The 19,621-nt window shown below is 38.8% G+C and overlaps 1 protein-coding gene across 4 annotated transcripts in view; it reads right to left on the reverse strand.

Annotated features, from left to right (window-relative positions):
• Cpne4 (copine 4) overlaps positions 1–19,621 on the reverse strand; it is a 455,030-nt gene that overhangs the window by 11,176 nt on the left and 424,233 nt on the right. For all 4 annotated transcript variants that reach the window (XM_078043313.1, XM_078043315.1, XM_078043316.1 and 1 more), the window contains exons 11-14: positions 18,199–18,332; positions 9,251–9,305; positions 6,186–6,237; positions 3,600–3,733 (exon numbers count right to left, since the gene is read on the reverse strand). In XM_078043313.1, the coding sequence (XP_077899439.1) occupies positions 3,600–3,733; positions 6,186–6,237; positions 9,251–9,305; positions 18,199–18,332 (375 nt within the window). The remainder of the gene's footprint in view (positions 1–3,599; positions 3,734–6,185; positions 6,238–9,250; positions 9,306–18,198; positions 18,333–19,621) is intronic.

Raw genomic sequence — 19,621 nt, forward strand, 5'->3', positions numbered from 1 at the left:
CAGAGGAGATGAGATAGTGCACGCTTTAAATTGGGGTCTGGGGAGCTCTAGGGATGCCTTGGACACTGTTATGAATAAAGGGGAATCAAAGAGAACAAACAACTTTTCACCTTATTCCTTAAGCAAATTTGATAAGAATAATTTTTTAAAATCTGTTTTATGTGTTGATTTTCTGAGCAAAGTATCATTTAAAGAATGAGTTCTAGTGTTAAGAATAAACAGTTAAAAAATAAAATGAAAAAAAATTGATTCTACCCAAAACTTCTCCCTAAATCTTGCATCTATGAAGATTCAATTTGCACCAAGGCCTCAGTGATTGAGGGAAAGGGGAAGCCTTGTAGGGTCCACGTCTTAGTGGAGATGTTGGTATGCAATGTTGAGAAGTATCAATGGTTTCTCAAGAGAAGAGGAAATATGAGCAGGGAGGAGGCATGGTTTTCTTAGCTTCCACACCCAGGAGAAACTTGATTACATCAAGCCGTCAGCCTCTCTGCTAGATGAGACTGGGGAACTACACGTGGACAAGCTCTTCTCATTTCAGAACTTCTGTATAAGGAGAGAGGAGACATAAAACACCCAAGTAAACAGAAACATCTAAAGTATTTCAGGTAAGAGATAAGTGCCACAAACAAAAAGTAAAGCTGAGGCATGATAGGGATGGGTGGATCGGCTATTTCAGATAAAGCAATCAGTAGGATCTTTCAAAAGAGTTGATAGAAGTGAATGGCTCCTGTGGAGGTTTAGGATAAAAGAAACCTTAGCAGGGAAGTGGAAGAAACGATTTACAGTAGAGGGGGTAGAGAGAGAAAAGGGGAGAGGAGGGGAGGGGGGGATAGTAGAGAATAGGACAGACAGCAGAATACATCAGTCACTAGAACGGCAATATTTCAATCAATGGAAGGGTAACTGATGTGATACAGCAATCTGTATACGGGGTAAAATTGGGAGTTCATAACCCACTTGAATCAAACTGTGAAATATGATATATTAAGAACTATGTAATGTTTTGAACGACCAACAATAAAAAACAAAAACAAAAACAAAAAAAAAACCTTAGCAGGGAAGAGCAAGAGAAAAGGCTTAGGGGTGGGAATGTGTTTGGTGTGTTTAAAAAGCAGTGAGAGGCCAGGGTGACTGGAATTGGGAGCAAAAGAGAGTGTGAGGAGAATTAAGATCAAGAGGTAGGCAGAGTGTAGTTCACATAGAGCCTTCTAGCTCATATGAGGGGATTTAAATTTTATCCTAAGCATGATAAGAAGACATTGGAGAATTTAAAGCAAAGGAGTAACATGATACTAATTTTGTTTTAAGAAGATAGTTCTGTTTTCTGGGTGAAGTAGAGTTTGCAATGGGAAAAAAATGAAGGAGGGAATCCAATTAGGAGGTTTTTGCTCAGTTCAAGTAGAATGTTGGTGACCAAGAGTAGCTATGAAGGTAGTAAGAAGTGGCAGCATTTGGGCTTTATTTTGAAAATCGACTGCTATAACTTGATGGTAGATTAGAAAGTGGGTGACAGCCAGGTTTTAAGATGGCACCCAATAATCCTCACTTCCTGGTTAATGTCTTTATGTAGTTTTTCTCACACATAATTGGAATGCCCCAACTAACCAATAGGGTATTATGGAAATGAGAGATTGCCACTTCTTAGGCAAAATCATAAGAGACAGTGTGACTTCTGCTTTACTCCTTCTTGGCTCACTGGCAGCCCATGTAGTAAAGATCTGAAGCCTCTAGCAGCAACATGACAGGCAGGTGAGTGAATCACCTTGGTAGCAGAACTTTGAGCCCCAGACCAGCCTTCAAATGACTCCACCCTAGACAATATCTTGAGTACAACCTCAACTACCCAGATTGACTGTGCCTGAATCTCTGATCCACAGAAAATGCACGAGATAATAAATGCTTATTGCTGTTTTAAACTGAAAAATGTTGAGACAAATGTTCATGAAGCAAAAAGTAACTACTACAGGACATGAGGGAAAGAAAGGAATGAAGAATGAAAGGAATGAATGTTGGAATCATAGAGACTGGGAAGTTGGAGAAAGTTGGGATGAGTGAGATGGTCAAAGTTCTGATTTGGATATGCTACATATGTACTATTGATATCCTGATGGAGATGATAAAAAAACAGTTGAATGGATGAATTCAAAGTTCAGAGACAGGCTGGGCTACAGCTACATACTTGGGAAACATAGTGTGCATATGGTATATAAGGCCATGACAATGAACAGATACTGCAGACTAATGGAAGAGGTTCAGAGACTGAATTCTGGAGATTTAACGTTTGGAAGTCAAGAGGAGGAGGTTAGGGCAGAAAGAGATACAAACAAAGGGTGGTCACTGAGACAAGAGGAAGACCAGTGGAATGTGGTATTTTGGAAGCCAAGTGAAGAAGGTATTTCAAGAGGTATTCCTGGATCAAAAGTCACTGATAGGTCTAGAGGAAGATAGATATGACTGATGGGTTTGGTAAGATAGAGGTGATTTTGGCTTTGACAAGTGTAGTTTTTACTTGCATATCGAAGAGTGACTAATGAAAAAAGAGATGGTGACAGTGAGTATCGAAAACTCCTTCAGTGAATTTTGCTCCATAGAGGCATAAAGGTAGGGACAGTTGCTAAAGGATAAAGTGGGGTCATAGGAGAGATTTTTAATAAATAGGAGACATTATGGAATGTTTACTTGCTAATGGGAATGAGTTTATAATAGAAAGGGAAAAATAAATGATAATCAGGAAGAGTGGGAATTTAATTATGAGTCAATATCTTTGGATAATTGGGAGGGTATGTGCCCCAGTGCACAAAAGCAAAGGTTGGCAATAGGTAGGAGTGTGGTCCTCAACCTGCCCTAACATGAGGGAAGGCTTGGAACATGGGTGCATTGCAAGTGAGTTATGTTGAATTAATGTGAGAAGATGAGGGAGTACAATCTTTTTTACATTTATGTGAATGTAGCATCCTGGAATCAGGATGGAATTACACAGAGAATTTCAGACATCGGTAATAGTTTACTAAATTTGAAGGAAAAAAAGGTCATAAAGCTGAAGAGAAATATGTTTATATCATTTAAAATAATAAACACAAAAGTTACTAGAGTAATAATTTTACTTCTCAAATATTAGGGAAAAGGCTCAAATTCTTTTTGGCCTAGTAGCTTTAGATTGTATTTTTCTTGAGGAGAAAAAAAGGAATGTGAAATGAATGTTGGCTGCACTTTGTCACTAAGAGGTAGAATCATCTACTGTTTTATTTCTGTGGAATGGGCTCATTGGACAGCAAGCTTATTTTGGATTTATTTTTTCTTTCCTGGGACAGGAGGTGGATATGAAATACTTCAGCGAATACAGTAGCTTCCATTGTTGAGAGTCCTCTGTGTTCAGGCAATGACACCTCGCTAAGCCTTACCACTCAGCAGAGGTGGGTTTGACTATCTCCATGTTTTAGATGAGGAGATTGAAGATAGGGGATGGTGAAGTCACTTGTCCAAATTCACACAGGTAAAAGACCAGGGATCTATTGTTGGACTGGGATGGGTGTTGTGGCTAATATCCACATGAGGAAGGGTAATCTCCTGATCAGGTGGACTGCCCCTCTCCTTACCGAAGCCTCCTTGGTGTTAGTCTCCTCCGAAGCTGACTTGGCAACTTTCTGAATGATGGGGGCGATGTTGGTGGGGCCATAGAGCTGGAGCTTAGGAAGGCAGCTCTGATAGGCTTCCACAACTCCTTGGATTCCTAAGGTGGAATAAATGGGCAACGATCAACAGCTCCATATTCCCTTCAAATATATTTAAACACACACACACACACACACACACACACACACACACACACACACACACGGCATCGAATTGCTCCAAATAGTTCTTGTCAACACATTTATGTTCTTAAGATAAAAAGGAATACACATCACTGTTGTTGCTGTCTTTCATACTGAAATCATTTTTCTCTTTGAAGGCTAAAGGTCAAAAGCCACTTTATGGTAAACGCCAACTGGGGCATCTATAGGAGTCTGTGTCCATAGGTCCATCTCTCCAGACTTAATTCCTTGTGGGCAAGGAATACTCATTTTTGTATTCCCCCAAGGAGCTTGAGGCAGGGTTCACATGGTGAGTGCTCACCAGGTGTGTGATAAATGAGAAAAATGGCTGCTATAGTCATGTCCTGGCAATTGTAGCTCAGATGAATGATGTTCAGTATCATGGTCAACCTCTCATTGAAAGGGGTGCTTTCATCTTAAGGCCATGTGAGCCCAGGAAAGAATAAAGGATGGGACTCTGCCAAGAGAGGCAACCCTGTCTGTGTAGCTTCTCCAACATGGGATGAGTCTCGATCACATTTCACATTGCCATCCCGATTCTATGGTAACAGTACTATTACCAATAACTTGCATACACATAGAGCTTCTTGGTGTCTTATGCCTGTGTTACCTCTTATTCTCCCTTGTTCCGGCTCATCGTCCTGTCTCTTTCTATCCTGAAGCAGCACACTACTCCTGATTTTTGCCAGAGGGATCCACATAAGCTTCTCCTAAAATTGTTCTTCATAGCCACCATGCACTGCAAATCAGCTTTTGCATATTTTTGGATGAAAGTTCTGTTCTGCCTTATACTCAAGTTTACAATCTCACTAAAACAAACAAAAAATCTGCACCTGCTTTGCCCTGCTCCAAATACAGAGTCCTGTCATTTCAACAACAGAGACCAAATCATTATGCAGCTTGGTTGTGAAGTTAGGTGATACTGAATGGAAGCTCCTTATCTATTTTGTCTCTGGAGCCTTTGTGTTAGGATAGGAATGTAGGTAAAATACTTGCCTAGCATGAGCAAAACCCTGGGTTCCATCCCCAGTACAGCAAAACAAAATGATCAAGTTTTTCCCAAAGATAAGAAAGTTTGATTTTTCTTCTTTTTTCTTTTAAAGAGAGAGTGAGAGAGGGAGAGAGAGAGAGAGAGAGAGAGAGAGAATTTTTAATATTTATTTATTTTTTTAGTTTTTGGCAGATACAACATCTTTGTATGTGGTGCTGAGGATTGAACCCGGGCCACACGCATGCCAGGAGAGCGCACTACCGTTTGAGCCACATCTCCAGTCCCAGTTTAATTTTTCTTTAAACAATAACAGTCAGATGAATTCTAAGAGTATGACCAGGTAAACACTAGGGTATGTATTTCATACTGCCTTGGTGGAAAATACCTCTTATAGTTAAAGAATGGGGATGACTGGGGAAGAGGATTCTAAACCTTAATAAATGGAAACAGGTGAGGGATCTGGGGAAGGAATAGCAGAATGAGGATCAGGTCTTAGAGGTTACTGTGTTCTGATCTAATCATCCTGGTATTATATTCTTGGGCAGTAAGTGTCAAGTCTGTGAAAGAAACTTCTGGATGCTTTTCATGCTCCACTGAATCTGAATGAACCCGGTTGCAGCCCCTTTCCTCCTTCACAAGGAAAAGGAGAGAAATATGGACACTTCTACTCTAAGAATGTCTTCAGATCTTCATAGCAACATATGCACTGGGCTCTGTTTGTTACTTGGAAAACAGAAAAAAAAAAACAATTCTAGAATGAAATTTATGATCATAATTATCATTATAGTTTCAGCCTCATTATTTTGTGGAATCCTGTTGGGGAACTTCTGGCTGGGGATAATGAAACATGGACCAGACAGAGCCTTTCAGAAACTCTTTTTGGCACACAGCCACGAAGGTATTTGTTCAGAATCACTGAGGTCATGCCCCTTGCCAACATGCTGAAAGTGTCAAGGGATGTCCATTCCCCCGTCCTTATAACTGCATAGAGAGGAAGTTATGAAAAATAGATACTTGAAAACCTGGAAAGCAGAAAGAGGAATATCTCATCACTGCCCACCAGGTGAAATTCCTCCCACCGCCCCTTTTTTTGTTTTTGGCCAGAGGAATCCAGAATTGAGATCGATATTCTTGCTGCAAATGTGAGGTCTTTTATGCATTCTGTCTCGTCTAGCTCTTATTTTTTTTCCCCCACTCTATTATTGTTGTTTTCTGCTGCTTTTGGAGAAGCATGGTTTATTTGGACCCAGCAAGCCCACTTCTTTGCTGCAGACAGGTCATAACTGATATGCTACAACCATGGAGAAAAAGTAAAATGGGAGAGATGTAAATGGAGAGGCAAAAAGACTTTGGCTTTCTTTTACATTGGGATTTACCTGCACATTCTGGGTTGTCTTCATTAAAGTTGATTGCAAAGTCATGAGAGACCTAGACATCAATTAACATTAAAAAAAAAAAAAAGGAAGAAAGAGAATTACAACTTTAATCCAGTAAGGAGGCACTGGGGTTTAGAGTTTGCAAACAAATGCGGTTACATTCATTATGTGTTAAGCAGCAGGAACCATTTTAAGCCTTTACACAATCAATCTGAGACTGAGGGTGAATTCTAAGCTCCCTGTGGAGTTGAGGTGACAGGAAGATTTTCCAGAATCAGATAAATGCTGCAGGAGGGGCAAATAAGGCACTTAAAAAAAAAAGAAAAAAAAAAAACAAGAAAAGATTTCAGGAAAATGTAACTCCAACTAGTTTCTAGATAGAACTGGCCAAAGACTGCAGGCTTAGATTTGGGTAAGTTCTATTTGAACCTAGTGATATATATATATCACAACTCAATTTGCCCAAGCTGTCTGCTCAACATGGTGATACTTACAAAGACCCAACTAAGCTGTGACATTTAAAAATCATTCTAACATAATATGCAGAATACAGTGCATGAGGATTTTTCAGATACACAGGTAAAATACACTACATTTTTGAAAAATGAAAAGAGGAATATACACTCTAATCTTCCAATACAAATCCCTTTGCCTGGCAAGACCTATGCATAAGGTCAATTAGCATATTGTTTACACAAATCTGATTAAAGAAATGGGAAGTTTTGACATCTGGATGTTTTTATTGAATCACCTGAAATTTCTCAGGTAATTCCATTTCTTTTCTTCAAAGGCTATTTCTGAGCACTGGCTCACTTGGGTGCTGTTAAAAGATACCTCCTTTTAAGACATCTCCTGTCATAGGTGATGGCATTGGTGCTTATATCACATTCCCCTGTCCTTAGTTTTTTCCAAGCGAGTCAGCTGAATTCCAATCATTACCAGCTTTACTTACTTTAGGTTTTTCTCTAACCTCCAGAGCTTGCTTTGCCTGCCCAACTGACAGGCTAAAAGCATTGAGGAAAATGTCCCTTAGGAGCAGAACTTTCAGTGATTGGCATAAGATGATGTATAAATATCCAGCTCCTCTGTCTCTTCTGGGCTGTGTGTGCTCTACATTGTCTTCCAGGGTAACCCAGCAGGGTAAGATTCTAGTTACCCTCAGTAGTAACCAGCTTGACAATATGCCCTATGTTGATTTCCTCCTGTTTCCTCACTCTCTGTTGAGGTTTCTTCCACCTCTCAAATAAACTACTTGAATCCAAATCCATGCCGCCAGTTCTCTTCCTGGGGAAGTACAAATGAACTCAGAGGTGCTTGTGTCTCAGTTTCAATGCAGACTTTGGGAGTTTTTCCTAAAGAAGACAGAATGGCCTTGGAAAACTTTCTAAGGGATATATTAGCTGCCTGGATCATTAGTGTCTTTCTGGACTAGAAGGGAAATTAGGAATGGAAAGAGGGTATTTGAATGGCTTTCTGGGACCAGAAGTGGGGAAACATGAGAGATGTCTTTTGGGACAGCATGAAGAGTAAGTTACCTGGGAGGAGGGATGAAACCAAGGGATCAAGTGAACATGAGGAATTCAGAAAATAGCAAGAAGCAGAAAGAGGTCATGGAGGACACAAGGAAGGTCTGGAACACACAGCTGTAAGGCTGTCAGCCCTGCTGGCCAAGCCACTAGATGACCACCTGGTCCATGGTGGAGGATGCTAAATCACCTCTGATGGTTGGGCTGGTGGTTCCTTGGTGTGCATTACATGTTTGAGGCCAAACAACTCTGTGAAATAGGTGGGTGTCCACCTGCCCATGTTCTGGAACTGACACCTTATCTGAAGGGGATTGTATCTCCTCAGCTCCAGCTAATTCTCACATAGGTCATCTGTTGGTTGTTCACAGGCTTTTCAGTTTTTCAAGAGAACCCAGACATCTAATCTTTTATATAAAGTTGCTTAATTCTTTAATAGATAAAGCATGTTAAAAATACTTGTTGGCTTAAATAATGTCTTACAGGTCACCAGTCAATAACTTCTCCATTCTTCTTTCCCACGTGCTTTATTTCTAACAAATGCTTCTAGAATTTCCATAGCTATGCCTAGCAGGGAAGCCAGTGTAGAATACAAAGCAAATAAGAAGGGGGACAAGCCAAGGAGACCTGTCATTCCATTCACAGCTTATCCAAGCACTCACAGAGAGATTGGCTCTTTCAAAAAGGACACAGAAAAGAAAAACTTTGCATCTGACAGATCTGAAGAAGGAGCAAGTGTGAGCATGTGTCTCCTGTCCTGTGGCTCTGACATAGCAAAATAACAAACAAACAAAAGTACTGAGGCCTGGGCAATGTTGCTTGTACTGAGCTTGGACTTGAGAGGCATTGGTGAGGTGGAAGCTGGGGCAAGGATTATGCTACCTCCTGGGCCTTGCCTGCATAGGAGAGATGAATTCTCTGTGAAGTGTCCATAGGGGCATCTGGTAGACCACAGTAAAGTGCCTTAACCCCATTGTAGCAGAATCTTTCTATTTATAATCTTTACCTTCTTTGTGTCTTGAGAAATAAGTATCAAAACCAAACAAAATTCCAATGTCCTCATTAGAACTTTTCAGTTTCTTAATTGTCCACAACACAATGCTCCTTCCTTCAGTACCTCTTTGGATCTCACATATAAGACTGAAACTCAGAGACTTGGAAGAAAGAAGTGTGTCGACTTCATTACTACAGGCTTTCATAGCTGGCATTGTCAATAAGATTTTTTTTTCTTCCTGAGCCATCTTGGATAGGTTTTGAGCCCTTGAAGCTGAGATTATTTTATAAACCTCTGACCATATATACAGGAAGTTATATATTGGAACCCTTTATCTGGATCATTAGAAGACCTACCTAGAATACCATGGGGTTTCATCAAAGATAGGCTCCTAGGTGCTAATTTCACTGGTTCTCAAGACCATTTCTAACTCTTTGGGCCCCACCAACATAGATGTATCAAGAGCCAAACAAATGAGATTACTGTAAAAGAAATCTAAGTTACCAGGGACTACAGCAAAGTAAAAGATTCCATTTTCACTCACTCACCGTATACTCTGGTGGTATCCTGGCGCCAAACCCAAAGGCTGGGAACATTTTGTCACTGAAATTAAAATTAAAAAAAAAAAAAGAAAAGAAAAAAGAAGTTGCTTCATTTGTTCATCTAATGAGAGAGAGAAACATGAACTTGCATATAACCTCATTAGGAGGTATTCCTATGCCATGTGCTGATTCATGCTTCTTAATTATTTGTGAGATTGGGAGATAGCAATAGCATGGTTAATTAATGCCAAGCAATAATCCCCTAAATTCATTACAGTCTTTTTTTTTTTTTTTTGGCACCAGAGATTGAACTCAGGGGCACTTGACCAGTGAGCCACATCTCCAGCCCTATTTTGTATTTATTTAGAGACAGGGTCTCACTGAATTGCTTAGCACCTAGCTGAGGCACTTTGCTGAGGGTGGCTTTGAACTCGTGATCCTCCCGCCTCAGCCTCCAGAGCCGCTGGGATTATAGGCATGTGCCACTGGGCCCAACTACAGTCTTTAGTCTGTAGCTTCTTCCCTTAACTTTTTGCTAGATTTAATACTGAAAACTAAAACGACCCCAGAATGTATACATATCTCTATCCCTGTCCTGACTTTCTGTTTCCTTTGGAAAGTGATCAAAAATTAGGTGACCTCTACAGTTGACTGTATTAAGAATATATCTATATCTATACATATATATGTATATAATATGTATATAAGAATATATGTATATAAATATATATAATATGAATATATATATTATCTTAAAATTTTAAGTGAAGGTTATTTTTTCGTTTTGCTTATGGAAAAACACCTTGAAAAGTAATGTGACTTGCCCATGATCGAACTGCTAATTAGAACCAGTGTTCAAATACAGATGGGCCTGAATCCAAGGGGATATTAAAAAACAGTGGGAAGCTTGTCAATCTTGTTACTTGACAGAGCATGGTTTCATCTACAATATTCACTCACCGCCTTATCACATACAAGCAGTGATAAATTATTTACGTGTCTTTTCTTATATCCTGATCTCAAAGAGACCCTACCTTTTTTATTAGTGTCTTTACATCTCCACTTCCCTCTGTCCCAAACTGTCCTCTGCCCTGCCTTTATCACCTGCCATAGAAGTAATCGATGACTAGACAACCCATTAATTTAAATCATTAACATGTGGCTATCTAAAAAAGGGAGAATTCTTGTGAAAAGTCATGAGAGTCAGTCACATATGTGCCCTTGGGTTTGGTTTCTCTTATGCACATTGGAATTTCTCTCCCAATTAATTTATTTATGTGTATTGTTTCTTAACTCACTCTTACTGGACTGTATGTAAGAGAAGGATGAAGAGAAGAATTGACCTTAATTGGGCCCTACCAACATAGATAGATATGCTATGTACTAAGATACCTATGTACTTATTTAATTCTCACACAACCTTGGAAGTTCCACCTAATTATTATTCCCATTTTATAGATGAATAAGTGGCATCTCAGGAAAGCTGAGTATGTGGCCTACCATGATTACCAGGGAGTACTATGTGAGTCCAAAGCCCATGACTTATCTGTTATACTATTGTAATTGAGTGGTCATATATAGTATCAAACCTGATTTCCTACTGGAATTCCAGTAACCAGGTCCCCTTACTAGTCACTTCGCTATCAGGCAGGTATTTCAATGGGGGTCTAGAATGTTGATCCTCACAGAAGGCACTTTCTGCTTATGCTTTCAACCTTCCATTTCTTCTCCCATTAAAAACATGTCCGAGATTTTTTTTTTTCTTAAAGCAATTCCTATATCTTACTTCTGGGTAGAGTTAGTTGAGGAGAGAGAGAGAAATTCATAATAGGGCTCCTTCCTGTATAGCTTCTGTAAGTAAAAGGGGACATACATCATCCCTTTCCCCCAGGGTGGTTGACTTGGACAAGGTCAAAGTTGGATCCTTGCCCATTGCCACCTAACGGATTGGATGTCTTTAGTGACCAATGATGGATTTGACAAAATGTCGCCAAACACCTCTAACTTGACAAATTTTGGGTTAGAGATATAAGGAAGCCAGAATTATTTGATGTCAAAGTCTAACTCTTGAGAAAACCACCGGCTCTCCCTTTTTCTCACGGTGGCATCAATCCAGGCTTTTCGGTGCGTTGCATCTAGCATGTATTAGAGAAAGCATTAACCCTGATAGACAGAGATTCACAACAGCTTATGAAAAGGATTATCCACAGCTCTGAGAAAATATACTTCTGGTCCTTGAAAATATTGAAATAGCTTGTCTTAGCAACTCCTTAACCAAAACAAGGGCCACGAAAGTTGGGAAAACCTTTTCAGTTACATCTAAAAGAAGGCTTTCTTGGGTGGAGGATGGGTTCTTCCAACTTGGGGATGGCTCAGAAGTCAAAACTCAGAAAACTGAGACTCAGCATCCTTTATTTTCTTCTTTGATGAGTTTAGGAAAGGGGTGAGATCTAATGCTCCATTCATTTCTAATCACTGACCCAGTATTCCAGCCTTGATGATATTCCTTTCATACCTTCTAAGCCACCCTTGGGGACCTGGAGTTTGCTGAGCTCAATGCACTGTTATGTAATTGAGTTTCAAGAATAGGAAGGTAGGGAAGAAAAACCTCACCTACAAGGGGAATAATTAATGAGCCAGAAGGGATAAATCCTCTGAAGTTAGTCACCACAAGGCTGCTAACTAATAATCACACTAAATAAAAAAACATTCAAGCCTAAGCACAATAGATTCAAGCATCCATTCTTCCTGTTTAAAAATAAAATCAGGCAGAAAGTAGTCTTATGCAAGAAGGAAATGCACAGAAGAAAGCATCAGCATGCCCACACTTCAAAGAGCTCAGGATTAGATCCACTCTACATTAAGCAAAAGGCCATTTAACAACTATTAGGAAAATGACCTCCAAAGACTGCCAATCTGGAAAGTCAGGAGTGTATTGCCACATTGGTAAAGGCAATAATGCTACTTACTGGCATATTAAAAGAGTATAAAATATAATCAAAGTGCCCAGGTTCCTCCATGGTAATGAGTAAGCTGTCTTGAACTTCCTAGGGAATGACCACGGTCAAATGATCTCCAGATGGTAAGTTCATTTGTAACCACAATTTTCACTCTCACTCTCAAGGAAAGCATTGCAATAAACAGGAGGTTAACAAATGTCAAGACAAATTACTTGATCTACAAGGAAATAGAGACTAACTCAGAGCATGGTGCATTTCAGAGCACCTCACATTTAGTAAAGACTTTTCTCTAAAGTAGTCATCTTAAAACTAAGGTGCATGGAAATGCAAAGTTCTTCTGGAGATATAAGAAATAGCTTTTTCTTTCTTTCTTTCTTTCTTTTTTTTTTAAAGGAAATTGGTATTCAGTTCCTCTACTTTCATGCATATTCTCTGCTGAAATTGATCTTCTGGGAGCATCTGTGATGGAGAGACCTGTTTTCCATTCACACCTTTCCTTTCACAATCACCATTTCTCTTTACCTATTCTGAATCTTAACCACCATGGTGCATAGCTTCAGATATGCACTCTGCAGCATCAGATAAAGAAAAATTTCTAAACATGAATGATTCTCTAGGAAACAAGTCCTTTGGCAAATCAGGTGGTTGCCAATTTTTGCTTTAAAAATTTTTAGAAAGTATTTGTGTCAGCTGATAGAGCATAAAACTATATTTTGATGATTGACCATTATGTGATTTGGGGGGTTATATAAATTAGAATTGAAAGAATTGAATAAGACTACTGATCAAAACGTTTCTGTTTCCATATACTGTTTCTAAGTGCATATTTTTTGAGTATTTATATTGTCAAATTTAAAAAATGAATTAGAATTAACACTACCTCGTATTCTCATCCAAAGAAATGTAAGCTAATTGAAACCCCCTCCCCAAATCTCTTCCATTCACAGTCAATTTACAATAACATTTTACTTCTCATAAGCACTAATTAAATGCCGAAATTCCCAACAGTGTATGTTATTTTGATCAATTATTCACTAATGATAAATTATAGTTAAAATTCAACCCACACAATATTTAAAAAATACTTTGAATCTTTTCATCATAGAAAAATTGAAAGTAAAAATTTCATCTATACAAAAATTAAATCTGTACAACTTCATATTTTTGTTACAGAGATATATGATACAGTGATCAATGAAAGGATTTCAAACCAAATTTATTAAGATACACTAGAATAAATTCTGTGGGAGAAGAGGGTGGAAAATAAAATGATGACAAAGAAGAAACTAAAATTCTCTAGTGAAACTTGAGAGCTTGTTCACTATTTTTTGAAAGAGTGATGGTGGATATCAAAGAGATACAGCATCTGGATTCTACTGGATAGTCCCAAGAGCTACAAAAGAGTTTACTTTTTATCATTTTTAACTAATACGAACAAATAAAATATATAATAAAAAGAATTTACTTTTAAATGTCCATATTTATAATACAATAAAATTTTCATGCTTCATCAGAATGAAAACTTATGATGAAAAATGTTACATTTCAATAAAAAATGCTTGAGGGTTATGCATTTTTATAAAATTCTTTTTAGGGGCAAATGAGTAAAAAAAAATTATTGTCCAAGATGAATTTTAGAATGACACACCTTCCTTTCTCCTTTTGTGTTTAGTTGATTTTTTAAAAATAACTTTAGGGTATTAGAGATAACGCTTTCCATTATTCTACCACAGGCAGAACTTGTACTGGCTAGCCACCTCATAGCTAGTCTTTACAATTGCTCTACAAAGGAAGTTAGATATACCTTCAGTTTGCAATCAAAGAAACCAAGACCCAAAGACTATAAATCTCATGGGAATAGAGGTAGCAGAGTGAGGATTTGAAGCCAGTTCTACCTGTCACCAGGACCCCCAAGATCTTTTCATCACTTCTGTTGACTCTGTTCTCTACAGGAAGCTGATCTGATGTAAGAATTCAGAATAATAACAAAAAGGGGCAAAAGTGGCAGAATTGTGATTGGCCCAGGAACCACCATCCTCAGGAGTCTTGGCCATGCCTCTTCCTGCAAGGATTGAGCTGATCCTTCTTTCCTTCTGCATTTCCCATCCTTTCATGAGGCAAGGCTGCCTTGGCCAGGTTGGACTGTGACTTATTTACATATCTTTCTCTCCCATGAGACTATGAGCTATTGGGAGGAAAATCATGCTTTATTAAATTTTCTGTCTTTGTAGCACCATTTGAGGTGACTGGCACTTAATAAATGCTGAAAAGGAAGGTCCTTAATCATTTCATCTGAGCTCTCTCTCCAGATTTGACTCTGGGTAGAGACTCTGGATACCTATAGAATAATAAAAAAAAATCTGATTCCAAAATGCACACCAGACAAATCAGAGTCTTGGGGGTTTGAGATAGACATCAGTTATTTTGAGGCTTTCCAGTTGGTTTCAATGTGTGGCCAAAGCTGAGAACCTCTGACTGGTGTTGGCAGAGTGGAAAAGGTACCACTGGGATATGAACCCACCTTCTGATTACTAACCCAACACTCTATACTTGAAAATCCCAGTTAGATTGGATTTCAGTTTTAACCCTGTCTCTGCACAGTACCCAGCATGTTGTGGAGAAAAACTCTTGCCTCAGTTTTTGATATCCCCTTTCTATTCTGAGGCTTCCTATAGAATGCTCTTTAAAATGGCAATTGGTACTTCCGAGCAATACATTCAGTTTTTAAACTCTTTTCCTACGAGGCAGGCTAGTCTTTTAATTAGAGGACATTTCAGGTTGTCAGATGCCCACATCCTTGCTGCAGAGAGACAAGGATTCTTATAGGAGCTGGGAGAGTGCCCCACACCAGCAGAGAGTGCATGAGCTTGTGTGGGCCTATGAGTGTGTGTGTGTGTGTGTGTGTGTGTGTGCGCGCGCGCACATGTGTGCATGTGTGTATGCACATGCACACGTGTTTGTACATGGGAAAGCAAGGCAGAGGCAGGGACTGCAGTGTCTGTTTCAGAGGTTGAAGGATTATCTTCTGGGCTTGAAGACCAGCTATTTGGGGGGAGGCTCCCTTTAAGGCCGCCCTGAGAAGAGCTTTATGCATCTTTCAAGCTGTTCTACTTCATGGATCACCTCATAATGACCTGGTAGCAATGACTGTACAAGGCAGAAAGAAAAACCCTTAGCTGTCAGAGGCGGGGAGGAATTTCTAAGGCTCATGGGGATTAAAAACCTCTGTGTTGTTTCAGGAGGGGGAACGATGCCTTCTGTCAGTTTTTATTCAAGTGTTTCTTTATAGGCCCCAACCTCACTGACTTTGATGCGAGAATAAATTAATTCCGGGGCCTTGACTTGAAATTTCCCGACTCTGCCTGTCTATTGTCTATCCACCCACACAAAGGAGAAGCTGCGAAACCTTGTCAGTTTTTAAGAGAGTGGTTTGCATTACACATTTTGCTAGGGAGTCTTTTATGAGAGTGTTGAGGTTTTTTTTCAATCCTTTTTTTTTTCTCTCAGAATTTGCCCACTTTTATGTTGAGCTGCCTTATTTATATCTTTATACAAAAAAGAAGAAAAGAAAAGAAAAAGAAAGAAAGAAAGAAAGAAAGAAAGAAAGAAAGAAAGAAAGAAAGAAAGAAAGAAAGAAAGAAAGAAAGAAAAAGAAAAGGCTCCATCGAGCTTCAGAGAATTAATTTTTTTGGCCAGTTGGAAAAAAGACTTACCCTATTAAAACTGTTAAAGAAATTATTTATGGTGATTCTTCATGTAACTCCTAAGATAGTCTTTTATTTTTATACTGAATCTGTATTTTTGAAGCAATACTAAATACTCCCCAGATTTGTCTAGTTCATGTTCTATAGGAATAAGTTTTAAAAGATACACATGTCCCTCTGACTAAAGTATCTGTATTTTGCATGTGAGTAAATTGGGAAAAGGAAGCACTCATCAGGGAGCTTCCAATAAACACTCCCCATAATAGATGAGCATCTGGATTATCCAATAAATCTGCTGCAGAATCACATGAGAGCTCTGAGCTTTGGCATCTTAAATTCTGGACAACTTAGCAGTCTTCTCTTTGGAATTCATTTTTGGACTGACTTTCCTGCAGATTCAGTCTTATTTTTTTTCCTATTAAGCATCTACTGTAGGATATATATGTTGAAAGTTTTTACCTACTTTATCTTGTAACTTTTTCAAAGTGGAGTTTGACTCTATTGCCAAATTCCTAGACTCAAGCCATTCTCCTGCCTCAGCCTTCTGAGTAGCTAGAACTACAGGCATGAACCACTGAGTCAGGAAAACTTTTTTTAAAAATATATATGCATGTCAAGATTTAAAACTTAGGAATTTTGAAAACATGTGCTCCTTTCTTTCTTCTTTTTAACATGGGCACACATTATTATACCAGACTATTGGTGTGTCTGTGTGTGAGAGTGAAAGAATGGAGACAGTTACTGTTTTTGTATCTTGGGGGAGTTTGAAGAAGTTTCTGATAGAGTGGAGATGCACTTTGTCATCCTTTGCTCTCCCTGATGGAAATCTCCATCGGATACAAACCTCTCTAAGAATCCTGCCAGTATTGAAGCCTGATGATCACAGCTGAAACTCAAATTATCTTCACAGTCAATATCTCAAGGTTAAGTAGAACAAGTGGCACTTCAACAAGGTAATTTAAAATGACTGTTGCCTTCTGCCCTAGATGTATAGGAGGGGAAATGTCAGCAAGGGCTTGAGTGGTTAAAGCTCTTTAATTTTACTGGGTCTATGAATTCATTCCCCAACTGATTTACTGCCCCATTGGAGTTTCTGCTGATGACCAAGTGGAATCCAGACACAAGAGCAGTCAGGTGACTGATGGGACCATTTCTGTAGCCTGTCCTAAGTTTGTTTTTCTATACATTCTGGTCACTAGGATGTGTGTACAGCGGGTTTTTAAAATATGGTTATCACCCATTACAAAACTTGAAAGAACAGAAATCATGCTATCCTATACCATTTCTCTGAAACCTGAAAGATAGAGTTGCTTCCTTTATTTTCCTGCTTTAAAAGGTTGATTAGTTATGCTCATTACTAACTAGACTTGTTTTATAATTATACCAGGGGATCGGCTGAGATTGATACATATTTATATTTACATTAGTTCTCCCTCAAACAGCCTTCTTAAACAAACAGCTAAGCTCCTTCACCCATATTGGAAATACTGAAACAGCAGAATAAATCCAGTTGCATGTAATTTATGCAAATCACTTGTTACAGGGAATTTTTTTTTGGTGGAAAATGTCAATATTTACCATCAGGAAGAAATAAATAATACTGATCTGATCACAAATCTTGTTTTCTATCGGTAAGTGCAAACACATGCACACTTGAACAGCCACACGTACGCACCCAGGCAGACCCACACCCTTGCTAAAGTTGCCAATAGATTTGAAGTCAGTCATTTTGAGCTTAAGATATGGGGTGAGCTAGATCTGGATTAAATCCTGCCTCTGGCCATGTGACCGTGTACAAATTACTTAATCTGCTTGTGTAGTTTTCTGACTTTAAAAAAAAATAAAGGGTTTTAGCAAGGATTAAATATAATAACATCCCAATAAACCCATGCTTGTGAACTTCAAAGTACACGCAAATCATACAGGAATTTTGTTAAGATGCAAATTCTATTTCAGTAGTTCAGGAATGATGCCAGTTCATGAGCAAACTTTGAGTAGCAAAGTTCATACTAAGACATCATAAAATGCACACTCAAATCACTGTCTGGCGATCGTGCAAGGCACTTAAGAGAAGAAAGCTGAGAAAGGATTTTGTTTGGTGACCAAAGTCAGCATAGCACTCAGTTTCTCTAGCTGTAGAAAGGATGAAACATTTGGGATGAGATTTTATTCTGTTCTTTCATGTGAAGAATTGCTAGACTTTCATTTCCATTCTTTGGCTGAAGGGAAATCATCTCTTGAGTGGGTCACCTGAACCCACTCAAGAGATGATTCACTTACAGTCTCTTACCTGTCATAGTCTTGGCAAATCTCCCCAACAGCCACCAAAGCCTTGAGGTACTCATTGGGTTGGTAAGGGTGGATATAGTGTAAGGAGCAGCTGTTCCTGGGGTCCCCATTTGAGGCAGTGAAATCAATAGCAACCTGGAAAAGAAACATAGAAAAATAGGTGGAGTTCCAATGAATGCATCTCCTAGGAATTGTGATTAGCCATGAGAGAGAGATGGCCACAGATGGGAAAAAAAAGAAGCACATTATATACCCTGCCAATAAGAAAAGTAAGAGAAGAAATTAATTAGCTTATTGAAATACTATTAATTTAGTGGAGGCCATTTCTGCAGTTTTTAACTCATCTATCCAATGCTTTCTCTTCTCCCTGTGCAAAACAGAACTTGAGATTGACATATAGGTGATAGAGCCTATCCACTCTTGATCCATGTCACCAGGCATTAAGAATAAGGGTAGGATGTCTGTCTTCCAATTTCACAATTCACTAAGAAAAGACTTCTGTGCTTCCTGGCCAGAACAATTCTATCTGTGAGGCATAGGTAAGATTCCTTAAAACCAAATTCTGTGTTGAAAATACAGTCTTCATAAAAAAAAAAAAAAACAAACATTGTTGTGTTTCCATGAGTGGCCGATTGCAGAGATTTATTGAAGTGGTTATAACAAATTTTCTGCAAGGAGCAACTCTAGTAAGGCACTCAAATTTTTGGTTCCCATTTATGCAAGGACTCCTACCTGTAACAAAGAAGGCTCCTGAATATTTGGTATTGTGAGTGGGAAGAAGAGAAGTTAAACTTTGTCTTGTCACCAAGAAGTCCTTATCCCTCTTCTTAAACTTTTCTTTCACCCGACTCATAATCATCCAAACACTTGTGAACAACAATAAATGCTTAAGTTTGGTGGTGTTAAAATGTGAGGGAACATTTTCCTCTGATTTCCCAAAAACCAAAAAACAACTACAACTCTCAAACATGTATAAACTTGGGGTGGGGGAGGTTAAAAGAGGAGTCTCTAGCAATTAGAGAAATGCAAATCAAAACTACTTTAAGATACTATCTCACTCCAGTAAGAATGGCAGCTATTATGAAGACAAACAATCATAAGTGTTGGGGAGGATGTGGGTAAAAAGGTACACTCATACACTGCTGGTGGGACTGCAAATTGGTGCAGCCAATATGAAAAGCAGTATGGAGATTCCTTGGAAATCTGGGAATGGAACCACCATTTGACCCAGCTTTCCCTCTCCTCGGACTATACCCAAAGGACTTAAAAACAGCATACTACAGGGACATAGCCACATCAATGTTTATAGCATCACAATTCACAATAGCTAAACTGTGGAGCCAACCTAGATGCCCTTCAGTGGATGAATGGATAAAGAAAATGTGGCATATATACACAATGGAATTTTGGTCAGCAATAAGAGA

Source organism: Ictidomys tridecemlineatus, chromosome 3 (assembly GCF_052094955.1).
Source record: "Ictidomys tridecemlineatus isolate mIctTri1 chromosome 3, mIctTri1.hap1, whole genome shotgun sequence".
Taxonomy (NCBI): domain Eukaryota; kingdom Metazoa; phylum Chordata; class Mammalia; order Rodentia; family Sciuridae; genus Ictidomys; species Ictidomys tridecemlineatus.